The following is a 21,604-nucleotide window of genomic DNA, read 5'->3' on the forward strand; positions in this document are numbered from 1 at the left end:
CGCTACAGATGACTATAATGCTGTAACTATTAAAACACGGAGTGACTAAGTATGATAGCTATGCTCTCAATTCGCGAACTGGGGGCGTCTTTTATATAACACAATTTATTAACGCGGGAGGTTGCACTTAGCGTTGCAATAAATGAAGACGAGCGAAGACGTTTATTTTAGCTGTATACTCTGAAACTCAAAACAAAGAAACATTAACGAAATGAGAGCAAAGGTGGCTTTCAACATTCACTGTCTCAATTCTAAACATCGTTGCCTTTACGCCTCAAGAAATTTTGCGCCTTGTCATAACTTCAATCTTCAACGGCTGTTTATATCTTTATCTGCAATACGAGAATATTTAGCTCAATCTTCAACGGCTGTTTATACCTTTATCCGCAATGCGAGAATATTTATCTGAAGGAAAGTAAAGGTCGGTTCTACGAAAATACCAGGATGTTATTTGTAGAATAAGCTAGCCTTATGCCTGCACTGGCACTTGCTCATTCGGACATCCTGTCAGGATAAAAACAAAACTGTGAATATAAATATTTTTAATATTACTACTTGTTTCTTAAAGTTCCTTGTTACAGTTCCGAAATGCTTTTGACCTAATGCTAAAAGCAGCCTACTGAGATCTTTAAGTGAATCATTTCTCAGTGCGACAATATTGATGAACATCGATATCTTCGCTTGTATCTTATCTCGTCTTTTACGGATTTATAGGTTATCACAATCTATATTTAACCACGTCAGTTTCCACGCTGTAAGTTATCGCATTCGTCATTTTACCTCTATTGTTACGAAGATATACGGCATTGCAATTGATATTGCACCTCATCGGTTACGACTACTCTAGACTTAACGATTTCCCCGTAGAGCTTCTGTACGTACAGTATTAAAGTATTTATGTCCTGCTTTCCAAAGGTATGCAAAATGCACTTTGCTTTAGAGAAAAAGTCTTATAGCCTCTAGTCACGCAAAGCAAAATTGCAGCCGGAACTAAATGACGGGAACGGTGATAACGTTTAAAGTACCTGAACGTGCGCATGAACAGGTTTTCCTGAGAAGAATTAGATAGGTACTACAACAAGGTCCTCCATTTACTGGTACTTAGTCTTCTTCGCTCAGTGTCAAAGGGAGATAGGTCCAAAAGGCTTTTTACCACAATACATATTTTAGCTCCGTACTCTAATGTACTACTCCTTAAGCTTCTTACTCGCTTGTGAAGTTCCTGACGAAGATATTCCCTGATGCTTTTATAGACAGTGTGTGCATGACACTGATATCTGTGAGCCTATATCCCTTGATATAAGAAATTGATGGAAAACACAAAATATTTAACGAATCGTACGAACATAAAAATTCGTTCTTACAACAGAAGTAAATAATTAAAGAATTATCTACTATCACTGACCATCAAGAAAATAGTTATAAAGAACTAGGTCTATGGTTTCATGAAGTAGGCCTATGGTTTCTCAACTGCCTACTTTAAAAACTATATATATATATATATATATATATATATATATATATATATATATATATATATATATATATATTGTATATATGTTAGGAAGAAACAAGAGGATATTCCTTGGCGTTTATTCTCGGCAGCCCTTAGTTATAGACACATTCTTCAATGTCTCGTATAAAAGAAGGGGGTCAACGTAAGACAATTTTAGAAGCAGGGCGGTCGGCGTCCAACACGTTCGCATACGCTCCCATACCCTCCTCAGGTCATTACACCCTCGTGTGTTATTTTAAAATGACAAGAGAGGAAGGAGCTCTCTCTCTCTCTCTCTCTCTCTCTCTCTCTCTCTCTCTCTCTCTCTCTCTCTCAGCACAGAATCACCTCGAATTTTCTCACAATAGAATAAAACAAAGGAAGGATCTCTCTCTCCCTCCTACATTGCAAAATCGCTGTAATTTTTCTAGGGAGAGAATTTTAAAATGAGGAAATCTCTCTCTCTCTCTCTCTCTCTCTCTCTCTCTCTCTCTCTCTCTCTCTCTCAGTGCAACAAATCAGATCGAATTTTCTCGTAATAGAAAAAAGGAGAAAATACCTTCCTCTGCCTCGCTCCCACATTACTAAATATCCTTAATTGTTCAAGCAATAGAAATTATCAACGAGGAAAGCTCTCTCTCTTTCTCTCTCTCTCTCTCCCTCTCCCCACAATTCTCGCGGTCGAAATTGACAGACAGGCAAGGTCTAGGCTCGCTCCCTGCTCCTACATCACCAAGTCGCCCAACAGACCTCTCACACCAGAAATAAAATCGTCAACGATTTCCAGCGATTATTTCGACACCAAAGTTTCGAGTGGGAGTCTATTTACACGCGACCCTTCTCGAGTCTCGCATCGATGACTGAAAGTCATAAAACTTTAGTCTCTCTCTTGAGCCATCAGCACCTGAAGTTAATAAAGGATATAAACGCCTATTACGGACGACCTAACCCACTTCTGGCAAAGGTTAAAGTTCTTATGGTCGTTTGATTTTTTCTTTGGTGTGTGTGTTTTTTTTTTTTTTTTATTCTTCTGTTTATTGTCACAGTTTTGTCTCGTTTATATGCTTACATTGTTACTGGCTTCTGTAGACTTTAGACTGAGTTAATGTTCTCAGTAATATTCGTTTGAAGTTTCTATGAATTTAGTGTATTTTAGACCAAACTCATTTATCATTGCACGCTATATATGAAAATACAAAATTATTTATACACGAATAAGTGTTAATTATCAAATACATATTCCAGTCAGTAATTGTTAAAGCATCAAGCAGCTTACCTTTCTCTGTTATTCATTCCAATCGCAAATATTTACGGTTTACGTTGATTTTGAGCGCGAACTGCAATTATATAATTATATATATATATATATATATATATATATATATATATATATATATATACAGTATATCATGCAAAGCCCTCTACAAAGCCTCTATAACAGAGCGTTAGAAAATGCTACATTCATTCAGTATAATTATACTGTATAAATGCGAAACAAAAATAATCCTTTCAATAAGAAAAAATGGCAAACAAAAATGAACACAAAATCACACCAGGGTAACATACAGATGGCGGACAAGGCTATATTAAGCAGAAATCAGCAAATCTCTCAAGTCATTCTTCATGGCGGATTACAAGCAAACGAACTATGAAAAAAAACGAAAGCCAAACTAAGAAAAAAGCCAAACAATAAAAAAAGTGGTAAAATCCGTTGAAAACATAGACAAGCAAACACATCTACGAGTGGTCATGCTCAGCCAACAGGATAAAATCTCGGTTGATCAGAAGACGTCTAATATTTACATACTCTTGATGCACATTTATTTTAAGGGATGGTGGGAGGAGGAGTCATGGTAGCATGGGCGTCATACTGAAATAAAAAAAAAAAGCAAACCCATCCACAGCTGACTTACCGAAGGAACTCATTGTTAGTAGATTTTTTTAAAAGCTTCTGACTTGAACAATCGATGTACTTCTACAGTTGCCTATCTGAGAGCGTTGAAATAAAGGAAAAATAAATGTTAATGAAATGTTTAGACTAACGGAGGAGAACAGTCTTGATTTAATATTAGACTAAGTTGCTGTACGTTACAGTTACTTGTGAGTGGCTACCAAATCTCTTCTACAATTAGCAAAAAAAAAAAAAGTGCTTCTTCTACTGATATACTGTAATGTTAATGACGACCAGAGCTGGCGACTTGCCCTGGCTTCTAGTCGTTAGTTAGCCAAGAAGAAGAAGATGTTATGCTACAATATCTCCATATATACATCAGCAAGCTTTGGTGAATTAGTTGCGAATACATAAGGCATCGAAGGTATTGGCTAAACTTTACACAGCAAGTTCCTGAAATAAAAGTTCTTTGTCACGGTACATTTTAGTTGAAGGTCTGTAATGTATAATTGTACTTGTATAGAAGAGTAAAGAAACAGGCAACGTGTAAATTGTAAAAAACCGACAACTAACCTCCATGAAGAAAGCTTTCTATATATAATTTGTGTGTGTGCTTTACGATGCATAATCATTATTGTAAACATATTTCCTTAGCAAATACGTCCATGTTCACTTCCCAATGTAAATTAGATGAAGTAATTTTGACAGACATATTGTATTGCTAGGCTACGAAAATATAGCCTGCAGTTGGTAAATAATATGAAGTATGATGGGGTAAAAGAAAAAACCGTAAAGATAACATGAAAAACAATAAAATATCCCAACAGACACGGCACATGAAAAATCAAAAGATTCCAACGGAAAAAAAAACACGAAGAAAAAAGGCAACGAGAAGGGAGAAAAGAGATAGAAAAAGATAAACGAAAAGGGGCAACGGGCTTTAGTTCAGTCGTAAAAAAAAAAAAAAAAAAAAAAAAAAAACGAGAAAAAAGTGGCGGTCGACCACTACTCCCATCAAGGCGCCAAATCCTGGCTTTTCCCGGAGTCTAGGAAATATCTACAGATTTCTCCTTGTATGAGCCCGAGCCCTAGGCTAATACAGATTTATTGCTCTCCCAGGAGAATCATAAATTTTGTCGTTTGTTCGCTATCTTTGAACAAGGATTTATTTAGTTTCTTTAATATGTAAATGATCCGCATGTGTCAAAGAAGCATCATATAAACTACTGCTAAAGTGTAGCGTAGGATTCAGGTAGGTGTTGTGCTGACCTACTTAATTAGATCCTAATTCCTGATTTGTGTGTGTGTGTGTGTTTGTGTAGGAGCCGGGGAAAGGTGGGGAGCTGAGTGCTCGCTTACTCTGCTTTTCCGGACTCATTGCAATCCATTGCCGGTCACACCAGACTGCTATGATCGATTGGCAGTTTCTGAGCAATGATTTCCGTGGTGAGGTTACCGATCACATGCTCTAACCACCCCTCCCTGCACGGTATATTGCAGTTCGATAGTGTCTGTGAGAACTGCAGTTTTTGTTACAGTGTTTGAAGAACATCAACAGAACAGTGTTCTGCGGTATAATTGGTCCTTAGATCAAAAACACCTGTACCAGCAAAGCAAATTTGCAAATGGTTTGCTTCGCGAGGCTTTTGCTCGAGTGCAATTCCTTCCTCTGTTTTAGTAGACTAATTTAACATTATGGGCTGCTTCCATCCAATGAATTTGTTTCTCATACTACTGGTCAGCAGGTGGAATATCCTAATTACGTAAACACCACTGCGCATTCCTCAGTAATTAACTTAAATGGAATGATATAATGACTTCGATCCATTTTCTGTACGGCTGGGCGCCAGATGGAACAACCCTCTTATATAACACATTCCGTGCCTCTGTTATTGTTTGTTTGTTAGATTTAGTCCCTTGTTACCCACAGGTTCAATGGGATTTCGATTAGAGAGAGAGAGAGAGAGAGAGAGAGAGAGAGAGAGAGAGAGAGAGAATAAAATCTTACACTTGTAAATTAGTTTTTTCCTGGTTTGTAAAGATTTATAACAACGCTTTACAGTTAGTTCGTAAGTTATTTGTTCGACATTGCATTTCTTGACTGTGTTCAGTGGATCATTCTATCAACAACAGCATGGTAGATAAGTTTTAATGGCCACTCCATTGAGCCACAATCTGAGGCAGAGTCTGTTAAAAAGGTCATAATACTTCTTAAACATAGTTAAAAAAAAGGATCAGTTTGAAGCAAACCTAAACTGCCAACTCTTTGACTCTTCCAAGTATGTTATATGGAAGAGCCAAAGAGTTGGCAGTGTAGGTTTGGTTCAAACTGATCCTTTTTTAAGTATGATTAAGAAGTATTATGACCTTTTTAACAGACTCTGCCTCAGATTGTGGCTCAATGGAGTGGCCTTTAAAACTCATCTACCATGCTGTTGTTGATAGAATGATCCATTGAACACAGTCAAGAAATGCAATGTCGAACAAATAACTTAGAAACTAACTGTAAAGCGTTGTTACAAATCTTTATAACCAGCAAAAAACTAATTTACAGGTGTAAGATTTTATTCTCTCTCTCTCTCTCTCTCTCTCTCTCTCTCTCTCTCTCTCTCTCTCTCTCTATTAGCTGTCAGCTATTTGGTGACGATTGCTGACCAGTTTAAATGATCTCAGAAGCATTTGCAGTTGGTAGTACCTTGTTTCTTCTCACATTATGGCGTCGAAGCCAGGCATTGCTATTTGGACTTCTCATTTGCATGTTTTCTAATTCTGAAGATACGTCAGTTCCCTTATTTAAATAAGATAAAATAAAAATAAAAATGCGGATAAATTTTCTAATTATAAAAATCTAGGAACCTGCGTTAAAGTATTACGTTACAAATAGAGAACGAGATTATATTATTAATAAAAATAGCTGTCATTCATAATAACCTCTACGGTGATGTCCTTGAGCAAAATAGTAAATGAATTATGAATGAAAGATGTCATATTTAATGCAAATTATGTCTGGAAATTAAGCAAATTACAGACTAGCAGAAAATGTTCGAAGTCTGGCGGAAAAAAAAGAGAAAATGCTCAGACTTGAAAATAAATTTTACTGGCATTGTCCCCTGGGCAACATCCAAACAACGCGTGTGGGTGTAACAAAGAATGTGGAAGGTGGGCGCGAGAACAAATAATTGTAGAAGACGCGGAGAACACAAAAATGATGACAGATGAGAGAGAGAGAGAGAGAGAGAGAGCTGTTCAAATGGACCAAGCTACACTGCTTTATCGTCGGTGATTCTGAATGTTTGATATCTTCTCAAATTCCATCCCGTATGACCAGTTCTTGCTGATAAAGCAGAAACCTGCTTTAACATGGCCCGATATCATATATTAACTCCACTTCAAGCCGTTTCTCAAGCTAATGGTTACGAATAGGTTTTAGATATTGTAGATTTGATCGAAGGACCACCACCGTTATGTTTGGCAGCCATATGTCTAAATTCTAATTTTGCATGAAGTTGAAATTTTCCTGCATTTCATCGAATTAAAATAGTGCACCGTGAATTAAAGTCAATCTTTTAATATGCTACATGGTCGCAAGTATAAATATCAGGCACAAAAAATATACCTTGAGCACCAAACATCCAGTCCATATTTAACTTCTCAATAAGAGCCCACAAAATATGGGCACATTATACATGAACACCCTTCATTCACCCAATGAGCCAGTAAGTGTGTCAAGGATAAACCTTTTTTCCTTTTCTTTTTAAGTTTGAATGAAACTTTGAGGTGCAATTACTCAATTACCAACACTGTATCATCATGACTAGACTTGGCAGCCGGGGATGGAGTTGCTCAGATGGGTGGCGAGTCAAAAGGGTTGGTTTTGTTGGCTGAGGCGGAAATACCTCTAGTCCTATGTTTTTGTTTTTCTGCATTTTCAGTCCTATTTTCTTGCTCTGCGAATTATTACGGCTTGATTTATCACTAGAACAAGTTCCAGCTCATGCAGGAACCCCACACCCGCTTTCTGACCATCACATGCTGTTGCTTATGTAGGTGGAAAGCCATAAGGTTTAGTTAGGAACGCGCCCAGTGGCCAGCGGTTGTTTTTAGAGCAGACAAGAGAAGCTTTGTTCCCCACAATTAAATGGTTCTCGAGGGGATTTCCTAAAGCCCACCCGTATGTTTTTGATCTCTCTCTCTCTCTCTCTCTCTCTCTCTCTCTCTCTCTCTCTCTCTCTCTCGGTATGTGTTCGTGTAAGTTTTTACAGCTGTTATTTTCCATCTCATGTTTAGATGAAATGGCACTTTTTATTTGTCATCTGCGAACACTGCATGATTTTCTTAAAACAATACTTTTCCGTGATTTGCCATAGTGCTTTTTAATCAGTATTGCGTTGCGCAGGTTAAATTCACTTCAATATATATATATATTTTTTATTCCAAGTCGGTCTCTCTCTCATATCTTGAGGGTTGATAACTAAATTAGAACACATTACAGTTCGCCGTTGTAGTTACGAACAATTATATTTTTTCATTGTTATTCCGAACGTTTGAAATCTGTCACCTTTAATGAAAATCCTGTCGTGCACACCCATCGATCCTCTTACATATAAGAATTATTGCCAATCATCTAAAATTATTTTGTTGCGTTTTAAATAATTAAATCTAACCATTGTCGTCACCACGAACCTTCTTACACTACATTCGAAGTAGGTACTAAGTTTCTGTTAAACTCTATTGAAGTTGTGGCAACGAAAATCTATCATTAAAGAATGAAAGCTCTGAGCAATCACAAAAAAAAAAAATTATATGGGTCTATACCTTTCTTGTGTCTTCCGTCTTCTTGTTTTTCCCCAATACTTCTAACAAATAACTCTTCTTGAGGCTTGATTTTATCCTACTTTGCCAAACCAAATCCTCCATGCCCCGATTATTATTAGTATATTTCCCATGAATGTTTCTTGTTGTAGGATGAAAACCTCTCATTTTGTGTCGCCAGAGTACTTTGTTAAGACTTTTTTTAACAATTAACGCAAGAAACTATATATAGATAGATAATATATTTCTGCTACTACAAGAAAAAAAAATGCTCTAGAATGGTTGATAGAGCGTAAATTTACCCTGTAGTTTTTACAAGTTATAGATTACAGAACAAACAAATGACCAAGGTATTCCTAACAAATCACTCCCGACCTGCTAAATCATCCGCTAGCCTACCCTTGGCGGAGGAGTAAAGGTAGCGTCATCAACTCATCCGCCATAAGCGAGGGTCATACGAGAACCGTGTAAGTCCTTCCTGCAATTTCACTTGGTTCTTGTTATGTTATTGGCTGGAGGCTGTCGTCCGTAATCCGGATGGCTATAATCTTATTACAACGAAGTCAGGGATGCAGATGGGCACTTCCAGTCCTCTCTTCAGCTTCCTGTTGGTCGTACTTGCTGTCGCTTCAGGCGTAGTAGGCTAAGCCAAGGCTTTTGGTACAAGTATCACCAGATGAGTTCTGTAGTTGTAGGTTTCTTTTTCCTTCAAGTCAAGGGTGCAGAGGCGCAAGAGCATCATTCCAATGGCTCTTTTTAACTTTTTGTTAGCCTTAATAGCTGCCAGTCTTAAAAAGAACAGGTTGCTGGAGTTACAGAAGCCAGTAAAGTATAAGCGTTTCGGATTAGTACTAAAAAGTACTATTGTCTTTTTTTTTTTACTTGAAGTCAGGATGCTAACAGATGCCTATGTAACTCTTGTCATCTTTATACTACTGTCTATTTCTACACTTATCTCGTTCTCCGGCACACAGGAAAATAGAAATATCGTCAGACAAGTACTATAGTTTTTATCCGGCCGAGTTCACCTTTGCAAAGAGCACTGGCGTCAGCCCACATTTTACACCCACACTAGGTTTAGTCCTCTACATCTCTACGAACCGTTTAACCTACTAATCTCATAGTAATTTGGCATTTGCCATGGACATACGAACTTAGATATTTTTATTCTCTTTGAGGACTTCGATTTTTTAATTCTTTGTTTCATATAAATTTATCTTCAGAGAATTCCAAACACCACTGAAGGTAATAATATGACCCCACTTTAACCAAAGTTGACACTGGATATGCAAAGTGAAATTCATAAAAAATGTGTGAGAGAGAGAGAGAGAGAGAGAGAGAGAGAGAGAGAGAGAGAGAGAGAGAGAGAGAGAGAATGTGTCCTTCGTGGTAAAGAGAAATTTGCACATAACCTGGCGCAAGATGACTGGATTAAAATTTGGCGTCGATAACTTTTGCTTTTGAAACACCACAGATTTATTTACTCAGGTTAGTCTTTGTCATTAAATCAAGGTTCTCTCAAGACCCGGATAAGCCGCGAGGCTTAGTTTCTCCACTAACCTCAGTAAACATTTTTAATGAGTTAAAATCTCTCTCTCTCTCTCTCTCATCTCTCGTTAATCTCTGCCTTTTTCTGAACTGGGCCCCTTGATGGAAAAGGATTTCAACTACAGTTATATTATATATATATATATATATATATTATATATAATATATATATATATATATATAAATGTATATATATATATATATATACACAGTATATATATGTATATATATACAGTATATATATATATATATATATATATAACAGTATATATATGTATATATATACAGTATATATATATATATATATATATACACAGTATATATATGTATATATATATACAGTATATATATATATATATATATATATATATATATATATATATATATATATATATATATATAAAATGTGTGATGCTTTACGATCATTTTTAAATTCAGTACAAGAGTAACAATTGCCGTCTTATGGTCGAGTTTTTTATTTTGCCATGTGCGGTATTGTGTCCAGAAGGAAATATTTAGCAAAACTGAAGATGATTACAGATATACATGGACAAATAGATTAATGTATATTTATCAAGGCATCTGTGCATGTATATCCTGGCATATCCCAGCCTCGTATCCTGGACCCGAGTTTCACATGAGAGTGGGTGATATACTGGTTTCGTATAGAACAGGTTTGGTCAGACCTGGCCAGGGGGTGGGGTGAGGGGGAAGGGGTGTCAAGCTCTGCGTGGACCAGACAACAGGTGATCTAGCTTCTTCTTGTTGACCTGTGGGAGGACGTGGGCGGAGGAACACTTGCTGGGGGGTGACCTTGTGGGCGGGACGTTGTATGTGGATGAACTTGTGTAACCCTTAGCATGTGGGCGGTAAGTGTAGGGGGGATGATAGGCAGAAGGTCAGAGTGAAAGGACCTAGGGGCCCTAAGGGAGCCTCTCAAAGTTACGAGAGAGAGAGAGAGAGAGAGAGAGAGAGAGAGAGAGAGAGAGAGAGAGAGAGAGAGAGAGACTGAATATGGTATATTTATGACTCAGAGAGTGGCATATAGAGTACCCCCTTTTTCCCATAAGACACGTTTTATCCGGTTCTCTCTCTTAAACTGAGAGAGAGAGAGAGAGAGAGAGAGAGAGAGAGAGAGAGAGAGAGAGAGAGAGAATGTTATGTATATTATTATAATCTTCATAACTATTTGAAGGATTTTTAAAAAAAAAAATAAAAACGAATATATTATATTCTCCAGATACTTGTCTATTCATCTGACGGAGAGAAGAGTCTGAACCATTTCTAGAGGGGGAACCGAAGCATGCTTAACAGTCTGAAAAATTACTGTGTAAAGTATAAAATAACATTTTCTCTCTCTCTCTCTTTCTCTCTCTGAGAACCATTTCTAGGGCGAAACGAAGTATGCTTAACAGTTTGAAATATCACTTTGTAAACCATAAAATAACATTCTCTCTCTCTCTCTCTATCTGTACCATTTCTAGTGGGGGACGAAGTATGCTTAACAGTTTGAAAAATTACTTTGTAAACCATAAAATAACATTATCTCTCTCTCTCTGCTTGTGCTTTTGTGAGTGTATAAGTTGCAGCGACAACCTCACGCGGTAAGTAAACCTCATGACTGGGAAATGTGAGCTAATGTTGCCAGTATTCATTTGCTTCTTAATTAATTTCGTTCTCCTCAGTTTGAGGGAGCTAAAGACCCAGTACCTTTTTTGTTTTGTTTTTGTGCTTCTCTTATTCTTCAGAAGAATATTTCATTGGCATATTTCATGGTCTCTGTTTTTTGGTCTCTTTTTTTATAGGCCTAAGTTACGAAAATGGTTCTCGATTTCTTATGAAATTAACACAAAAGTGTTGTTAGTGAGTCTATATTACCTCTTGAATTTTCTTCTTGCCAATATCTCTCTCTCTCTCTCTCTCTCTCTCTCTCTCTCTCTCTCTCTCTCTCTCTCTCTCTCTCTCTCTTGATATTTTAGTTTTAACATAAGATAGAAGGAAACCTGAATATATAGTTTACATATACTTTAAACACATATATTTATGTGTGTGTGCGTATGAGCGTGTGTATGTATGTATGTATGCATGTGCATGTAAACTTAATACACAGATTTCCTTCTGTCTTACATTACAACTAAAATCTCGAGCTGTAAAAGAGCGCTTTGATAAACTTAAACACTGAGGCTTTGCAGGCGACTTAGATTGAAAATAAGCAAATAAACCGAGCTGAAATGAAATCGGGTCCCCCTCACATTTTACAAGTTCTCAACAACGCCCTGATTGAAGCGCTTGGCAACACGCTTCGATGATAAGGAATCGTACTGAAGATAGAAATCGGGGAGCCTGTCTCTCTCTCTCTCTCTCTCTCTCTCTCTCTCTCTCTCTCTCTCTCTCTCTCTCTATATATATATATATATATATATATAATATATATATATATGTTATAAATACAATATGCATAAATATATTAGTATATGTATATATATATATATATATATATATATATATATATATATATATATATATATAACATCAACTAACACCAACATTCTTATCCTCATTTTCTTAATATTGAAAATGATTAGGCATTAAAGTTAAAGGAAGTTTGGTATATCCAAAAATACGAAATATTATTCTTCACATCTCGGAAAATGTCAACAAGGAAAAATATTTAAATCCCAAGACAAGCAATAAGCCATAACATATCAACAGGAGTTTGTGTAGAACGTTTTATCATTTGTTAATCCAGTCTGCTAATCTACTTTATCGTTACGAAGGCCAAATGAATTTGTTGATGGCAGAAATACTTAACGATTAAAGCCTTGATCGCAAACAGAACCATTATAGATAGATTGTCATTATCATCACTTGCAGTTAAAGAATCCTGTGCACGTGTGGATCATCTGTTCAAAATTGATCTCGACTGCTCTGTCTACCCTTAGACAGTGAAATATTGGTCTCATTATGATTTAATTCTGGGTGAGAAGGCTTCAGCCCCACAGGGGGTTAGTGCCGTCAGTGCACCTCATGCGGTGCACTGTAGGCATTACTTAAAGGTTCTTTGCAGCGTGCCTTCGGCCCCTAGCTGCAACCCCTTTCGTTCCTTTTGCTGTACCTCCTTTCGTATTCTCTTTCTTCCGTCTTACTTTCCACCCCTCTGCTAACAATTGATTCATAGTGCAGCTGCCAGGTTTTCCTCCTGTTACACCTTTCAAACCTTTTATTGTCAATTTCCGTTTCAGCAGTGAATGACCTCATAGGTCCCAGTGCTTGGCCTTTGGCCTAAATTCTATATTCGATTCAATTCAGGAAAAATTCTGGCAGCAGCTGACCTGGCGAGTTCTGATTTCCAAGATTAGACCACAAAAATTATTTAGACCGAAATATGAGACAGCTGATCACCTGCTTCGAGCTTTTTATGGCCTAATAAAAGGAGATGCATATTATGCTGATCGTATATATGACGTGTGCGTGCAAGAGAGAAAGAAAGAAAGGCTCTCGAACTTTCTCGCTCTCGCAGTAACACTGCGGTGACCTGACCTTGACCCGAAGGAATATTCGAAAAGAGTACAGCTCCGGCAACTTTCTCCACCGGCAGTCCTTCTGGAATTAATAGGGATCAGGTAATAAAACGGCGTAGACCAACCTTCGACCGAAGGGTGGAGGATCTCGCATGTAGGATTCTATGTGGGCCGTTTTCAAACCACTTCCTGACTGGTGCTGTTGGGCTCCCACACAGGCAATAAAGCACATACGCACACACATACATACACATACATGTACACACAGCCACATATACATCTCTGACAACTGATATCATCAGAGTGAAAGCGTTGTGTAGGATTTGGTGACCTGGACATTAAGGAAGATATCAATCGAGGTCTGGGTGAAAATGACGTCGATCTAGACTAGAGCCTGTGTCATTTAGCCGAACTTGAACCCCCATATATAGAGAGGGAGAAGCAACAGCAGCAGCAACGCTAGTAATAGGAAATAGTTTCAATCCCAAGTCAGTGCTGAGAACGAAAGTGTAATCATCTTTTGTATTTACCCACTCGAGGGGAAAAGGGAATACAAATATGAAAGTAATGAAAATACCTGGGAGATATGAACAATACGTTTTGAACAGTACTTAGACAATAACTGAAAAAATGCAGAGGCGTCTAGAATCTTCTAAATGAGACTGTCGTAGACTTCGTAAGTTGACGAGACCATCGAAGGTTAAAATCTTCTTTTTTTAACATCAACGGATCTTCATAGGAAAAATGTATAAATATAGTAAATAGAGAAGAAGATGGATATTTAGAAATGAAGTGCGTGCCACGCAGTCACACCAGTAAGTACTGCCTCTCAGTTTTTTCCTAATTCAAAGTGTGTAGGGAATACAAAAATCCACGGAAAAAAATCATTTGAAAACTGAACGGGATACCAATATGCATTGTGAAGACTTAACACTTCCAAAGAAAGGCGAAAACGGAAGATCAGAATATTAACTAAATTCTTCATTTATTTTACCAATCCTTCACTGAAAGACGAAAGCAGCGAACAAAATATTCTTGCAGATCCAGCACATGAGTTCAGTGCAGCGTGAAATAGTAGTGGCAGCAGCAGTAGTACCAGTACTAGCAAGTGAATAATGTTCTTATGCATCTCGTCAATTGGAGGGTCACCAGGGTCCCGCTTTCTTCAATCGTACCTTCCTCCCCACACCATGATGTCATAGATTATGATGTCATCGGCGATGACGTCACCATGCACCCACTCGGCGGCTGCTGCCTGCCTGCCTACCCGGGATGCCCTTTCACAATTTTTACGACCCTGCCTAATGGGCATTAGAGGAGGAGGAGGAGGAGGAGGAGGAGGAGGAGGAGAAGGAGAAGGAGAAGGAGAGTTTGTAGTCCTAAGCCGGGGTCCTGTGGTGGCCTTATAAGGCCTTCAGAAGGAAATCTGTGCCGAGACAAAGACTCGAAAGTACGGAGTCAGGGTCGTTTTTCCTTCTCCAGAGAGAGAGAGCAATAGAGAATCATGGATAAGAATAAGAAGAAGAAGAGAGAAAGAGATGAGAACGAACAGACGCAGCCGAAGCTTGTCACTGATGCCGCAGATGTATGCTAATTTGTCGTCTGCCATAAATTATTCAGCACACGGCCTGTGTCACATCACGCAACGGCATTTGCAAGAGATTATTTCCCTGTAACGACACTGAATGCATCTCTCTTAACTGACGAGATCGAGGAACTCTGGGCACTCTTCTCTGGAGTAAATACTGTCGTCCGACGACGCTCAGCTCAATGGCAAAAGATTGTGAAGATGTTGGATGTTTACTCTCCGATAATGATGCAAATGAAGTTCTGGGGCTTTCACGGGATACAGAGTAAGTGCCTTCTGTACTTGCTGTGTCTATACAGATTCATACGTGTGTGTAAACAGTTGTATTTCATGCATATGCTACTGGGCTGCTTATATATATATATATATATATATATATATATATATATATATATATATATATATATATATATATATATATATATATATATATATATATATATTTATAAACAGGTCCAGTAGCATATGCATAAAATACAACTGTATACACACATGTATAATATATATATATATATATATATATATATATATATATATATATATATATATATATATATATATAGTGCTTCGTCACTGGCAGGATAAGCCGTTGCCTGCCTTAGAAAAAACGATAAACAGTGACTTTCACCAATGAGCCACTACGGTTACAGTGAATTCATCCATCAGCCATAAACAAAGGCGTAGTGAATTCAGTATCACTGAAATATTAACAAAAAATATCCTCTAAAGAAAAAGGTACTCCAACCACCACATTGTGGAAAAAAGAAAGGTTGAATCCAAGATAGTAAAAACACTTCCCTTTTCGTATGCAAATTCATTTTTTTTTTATCGCATCAGAGTGAATCCAACCTTGTCCCGAATACCAAATTTGGCGTCGGTCCTCCCCCATGAAATGCAGCGTCCAGAGGAGCCGCGTTCAGGAAATGTTTCCCCGATGACTAAAGGCGGATTCCAAAAAAGAAGTCTACTGTAGATCATCCCCGGTTTCCCAATAATTCGTTGAAAGTGAAAAAATCGTTCAGAGAACAGTAATCAGTAGTCGGTTACTTGCCTTAGGTTTTCTGGTTTTTTGCAAATTTTTCAGTATTTTCTTAATCGGTATATTCAGGTATTTATTAGTTAATACAATCGTTTGTTAATTAACGTAATTATTTTTACTTTGTCTATTTCTTTATATGTCACTTTGTTAATTAATTGACTTATTTGGTGTTAACAAGACTTTAATTTAAAACCAGCCCGTCTCATCAAATCGAATCGAAATAAGCCCGGTATGCGCAAATTCTATACTTTATTTTGAATTTCGGAAACAAAAATAGAGATTATGGACTCTAGTCATTTATATTCCCCACGAATATTTCCTTTCAAAGCGCTTACTGTTCCATCAAAGCAGAGGTGTTCTTATCTAGACATCTCCAGGAGGTAAACACTTTCCGCACGACTGCCCTCGCCAATCAAGTCTCACTCTGAGCTAGAAAGCACTCTGGGAGCTCATGCTTCGGACGATAACACTAATCTTGAACCGGATCTATATTCACCTTGAAATTATACTGACCTTTTCCTAGGCCTATACTCCGCCCCTGCACAGAACTTCATTAAAATCCGTCATTAATTTTGGGAAACAACCTATTAACAAACAAGACAGAAGACAAGGGTGGAATATTTGTACTGTAATCTCCGTCCAACTTCGTTGCAGGTACCAATTAAAGTGATGGCATCTATGTTAATCTTTTCCATAAATCCCGCAATCGCTCCTGTTAAGTGTATAAGACAAATTTGATCGGACTTCAATTAAATGGTAATTAGGATTATTAATGATACGAGTAAATGCCTCGGGCAGTTACAGGGAAGCTGTTCCAAGCTCTGGTTACAGTCTGTGAGTACCTGTATACTGCTTCGCAGTAAGGAAATTTTGTCAAATTTATATATATATATATATATATATATATATATATATATATATATATATATATATATATATATATATATATATATACAGTATATATTATATATATATACATATATATATATATAGTATATATATTATATATATATATAGTGTCAGAATATGAAGGCGTTATATTTTCTACCTTCAGAGCTAATACAGAATGATGCTCTCAAACGATGTAGTTAAACTTGCAAACAACGGAAGCAACATAAACCAATGACAGATATTCCATTGCCATGAAAGTTGCAATTTTACAATAACGGATGCATCACCTGTTTTTGCTAGGCTAAAATATATTATTCGCTATTTTCAACCTGCATTTTTGTACACACGCACGCATTCATTATGTATCAGCGTGTCTACACGTCTCGAGAGAGAGAGAGAGAGAGAGAGAGAGAGAGAGAGAGAGAGAGAGAGAGAGAGATGGGTGTAACATTGCTTGCGTGAGAAAAGAGGTGTTCGGAGCCCAACAGATACGAGTTCTCCGCCAGGTGAAATTAATTTACGAAAAGTCTCTTTTAATTTAGCGCAAATTCACTGACAAGTCTCTCTTTTAGCAAGATGGGGTATCAAATGAGTCAATGTAACTTTATTTTGACCACCATTCTATTTAGATTTTCATATAGGCCAGTAGTCAGTCCTTACGGGGGAAGTTGGCCAATAGCAACTTCCAAAAGACATTTTTTTAGTTTGTGAATTGTAGAGGCTTCTGTATCAAACGCTCACGTTACGTCCTGTATCTAGGACAGGTACGAATTCCGTACAGTAATTGGTTTTGTTGTGTCTTTGCTCAGGAGGTTCGGTTGTCTCGAGTTGTCTAGACGAACTTTCAGTAAAAGTAGCTTCTGATGGAAATTCTCGATCTGTCTGATAGTAGCATCCACAAAGACTTTAGAGAGAGAGAGAGAGAGAGAGAGAGAGAGAGAGAGAGAGAGAGAGAGAGAGAGAGAGAGAATAAAGGTGGGGAAGTAAGTGGTAGTCGCCTAGGTAATAGGGCTGGGAATTTTCTTTCTGGTTAAGCCAAGACTGTTGGAAAACTTCCAAGAAAGGACTAATTACTGCCTCCTTGATGCGGACCCAAGCATTGTTGGCAGGAAGGAGCGACAGAAGTGGTGTAACTGCTGCATGTAATGAATGTGGGTATTATTCCCGCATAAAGACACAGGGCAATAGATGAATGGCGCTATTCGACAGTAAGATGTAAAAAAAAAATTAAACTTTCTACCATATGTGACAAGCAATTTTGAATCACATAAAGAGGTGCAGTTGCAGAGATTACAGATTCAGCCAACTCAAAAGGACATGGAATATTCCAAACTAGGAAATCTTCACACAAGCAGCTGGGGCGCCGTTGCAAAGGCAAAGTTGCAGCCCTGAACCTTAAACTGACTGTTCCTTCAACAGGCAGGTTTATGGCTTCTTTCTTTTCTTCTCCCGCCTCCACCCTCCTTCCCTCCCCCGCTCCTTTTTCTTGTTTGCTTGGGCCTGAGCAGGGCACCGGGTTGTCCGTCCACTAACCTCTCAATTCAAATCATTCTTGTACGTCAAAAATAAAGTATGGATTTTCTTTGTATTATATGATATTGGTGTTAAATTAACTCTTGTTAATATGTCGGGCAGCTGTAAGGACTACCTGACAGCAAATTAGATGGGAAGCTGCCAAAACTGATCATGCGTCTTGCTTTAAAGAATACATACTGCATTTAAACAGTCAACCCTAACATGATAACACTAAACATTACTTCTTAAATTCTTAAAAAAGACATTATAGTCCGGTGGAGAGACCGAGGATGAGATGGAAAGACAATGTGTTTAGAGACCTAAGAGAATTGGGAGTGGAGGATACTGAGAATGACTGGAGATATACAGCTCTCAACAGAGGAACGTCGAGAGGTCTGGTGCAAGCGGCCATGGGCCACCAAGAGGCCCGAGAGCCACCGGAGTAGAGTAGATTATATAGTCTTTAGCTAGGCTGCCTTCTCTTTGCTATGATTCTATGAGAAGGCCGTTATTCACTCTTTAGGCAACAGAGGATGTCAGTGGAATGCCCAAGGTTTCCATTTACGTATCACTTTACTTAGGGATATAACTTTACCAAAGATGTATAGTATGAACTAGACTCTTTCTTCCTAACTGCAAATACATTTTTTTTTATTTTTCTTTCTTTTATTTGTTTTAATTTTATTCCTATTCAAGTATTTTCCAAACTTTAGGTTTTTTCTATCTCGAAATATAACTTTTCCGTTATTGTTCATTTACCATTTCTTTGTAAACCCGATTCTTCATACATTTTCACAAGACCTGTCTCATGTAGAGATATGCTACGTAACTTCACTGGATTCCTCTTTTAATTTGTGCCCTTTTATAAAACGCCCTTTTCGAAATATATAATCTGAAAGAGAGAGAGAGAGAGAGAGAGAGAGAGAGAGAGAGAGAGAGAGAGAGAGAGAGAGAGAGAGAATATATATGACTGTCAAATGTAAGTTATTGTCCGCATTACGTGCTCCACGCATTCCGCGCCTATGAGTTGTTCCGATTTACTAGACCATTTGCAGACTTAATCGATTCTGAAAGAATGGTGTCAACGGCCTTGTAGTTAAGATACTGTGCGTCTGCACATCATTGATGGAGGGGTGGGAAGTGGGGCGATTTGTTTAGAACATGTACAGGTGTTCGTAAAGTTGTATTGATGACGCTGTGAAAATAATAGCATTTCGATTCGTGTGCTGTAAGTATAGAGAGAGGGTGAAGCATGTTTGATTCTAAACGCGTTAAAAATTAATCCACATCTTGAAAACAGTCAACATTTTTATCCCCAATAACCTGTTTTAAGTTTAATTCTATGTAAGTGTTCGAGCTGTCTCTGGAATAATATTAAAGTATGAGCACTGACATACGGTACAGTATATACTTAACACAATACCTGCCGACGTGGGGAGATGACAGAGAAGCGATGCGCGACGTCTTAGTCCTGTGAGGTCTGACACCGAACTGGCCCGCGTTATTAAAAGACAGAGCCTGCCGGGGATGGGCGTGTGCATGCAACAGGAATGTGTGTTCGTGTGTGCGTCTCGTTACGTACTTCTATGTGTGCGTCTGTGTGTACGAGTGCGCGCGCTGGGGCACGTGCATTGTATTGTAGCCTAATATTATTTGCGAGACTTGTTCCCCCTTTGTTTAGCGTTATGAGTGGGTTTTTAAACGGAATGTGCTCAAGATTATTTGAAAACCTTTCAGGACATGGCACATGTGAACATGTGCGAGCTCGAGAAAGAATTTTCGGAGGTACTGGGCGGATTTTATGGCTCTGACACGCTGACTGCTTTTTTATTTTTATCTTTCCCGGATGGTGGTTAAATGATTATGAAAGCAAGACCCTGATGACATATATGTTTATCTATTTGATGATTTAGTTTAATAATTCATATTTGCCTTCTCTTGGCCTGGTTTATATTTTACCCATGAGCAGTTTATTCTCCTAAAAAAAACTCCTTTAAGTTAACGACCTTTATGGCGTGTCCTGTTTTAAAGAGTGCACATGCATAATAATAATAATAATAATAATAATAATAATAATAATAATAATAATAATAATAATAATAATAATAACCTTTATATGCTGTAAGTTTGGTTCTGATATGCCTAGTACAAAACTAGTGACAGTGCCAATGATAAGTAAAGAAAGCTTGAAAATCAGCCTAATTTCTTAGGAAACATTTGATTCACCTAGACCGTGATCGTTTTACTGCACCAGTCTTAAAAACCACAAAGAAAAGAGACCAAGGTTTACACACAGATACACATACAAACACACACCCACAGAAAGAGACAGAGAGAGTTTACTTTTGAGGCTATTAAAGTAAGCGACAAGGTTGCCCTAGATATAGTATGTGCTTCAACTTCCCTTTCCTGATGGACTATCTGTTTTCCCCCCGTCATAAAATTGTAAATCTTCCAAAAACTTAAATATATATTGATCATAAATACTGAAGTGTGAGTCACACCAGATTGATGTGTTTGGTTGTGTACTAAAAGCATTTTCTTTTTGATATTGTTATGCATCTGAGTGGGTAAATCGCAGCACTTCTTAAAACCTGATGAATCAATAGTTTTAATCATAATCGTTAATAAACATTCACACTTTACTGATATAGTTGATGCGCTAGGCCAGTAGACCCATATTGAAACGAATTAACTTATATGATAGTAAGTCTAACTCAGAATATAGGACAAGACTGAATAACTAATTAAGTAAGCTTCTACGGAGCTGAACACCCATGCTCAAAAATAATAAAAACAGAAAGAGCAAAAAAAAAAAACAAAAAAACAAAAAATACATTAACAAAGCTCTTGTAAGCCTTCAGGAATGTCTAGATATTCATCACCTTCATGACGAACCATTTGGGTTCTTCTCGATGGTTCGAGTCGAAGGACTTCGCAGACATTAAAATCACGCATATTCCTATTTCGATAGAACTGAAGGCCCTCTCTCTCTCTCTCTCTCTCTCTCTCTCTCTCTCATCCACCTCCATCCTCTCACATCGCCTCCGTACTAGAACGTTCTCGAAATGTTCTTTACTCCTGAGAGAAATTCGAAAGTTGTGAGAGTCACTGTGGAAGCTACAGTAAGATGGAGACAGTCCTTTTTATCATTTTTCTCGTTCTGTCTATCATATATACATATATAATCTATATATATATATATATATATATATATATATATATATATATATATATATATATATATATATATATATATATATATATATATACAGTATATATAAGTACTGTGTCGTGCTTCTCA

General features: G+C 37.6%; 1 protein-coding gene across 3 annotated transcripts in view; it reads right to left on the bottom strand.

Moving 5' to 3' along the window:
• The window catches only part of LOC136833166 (protein lethal(2)essential for life-like), a 34,976-nt gene extending 14,962 nt beyond the window's left edge, over positions 1-20,014 (bottom strand). The window contains exons 1-2 of one of the 3 annotated variants that reach the window (XM_067094885.1): positions 19,724-20,014; positions 3,409-3,484 (exon numbers count right to left, since the gene is read on the bottom strand). In XM_067094885.1, the coding sequence (XP_066950986.1) occupies positions 3,409-3,421 (13 nt within the window). In that variant the 5' untranslated portion in view covers positions 3,422-3,484; positions 19,724-20,014. The remainder of the gene's footprint in view (positions 1-3,408; positions 3,485-19,723) is intronic. The other 2 variants (XM_067094886.1, XM_067094883.1) reach the window with 2 other exon arrangements.
• Positions 20,015-21,604: the final 1,590 nt, after the last annotated feature.

This window comes from Macrobrachium rosenbergii, chromosome 51 (assembly GCF_040412425.1).
Source record: "Macrobrachium rosenbergii isolate ZJJX-2024 chromosome 51, ASM4041242v1, whole genome shotgun sequence".
NCBI lineage: Eukaryota > Metazoa > Arthropoda > Malacostraca > Decapoda > Palaemonidae > Macrobrachium > Macrobrachium rosenbergii.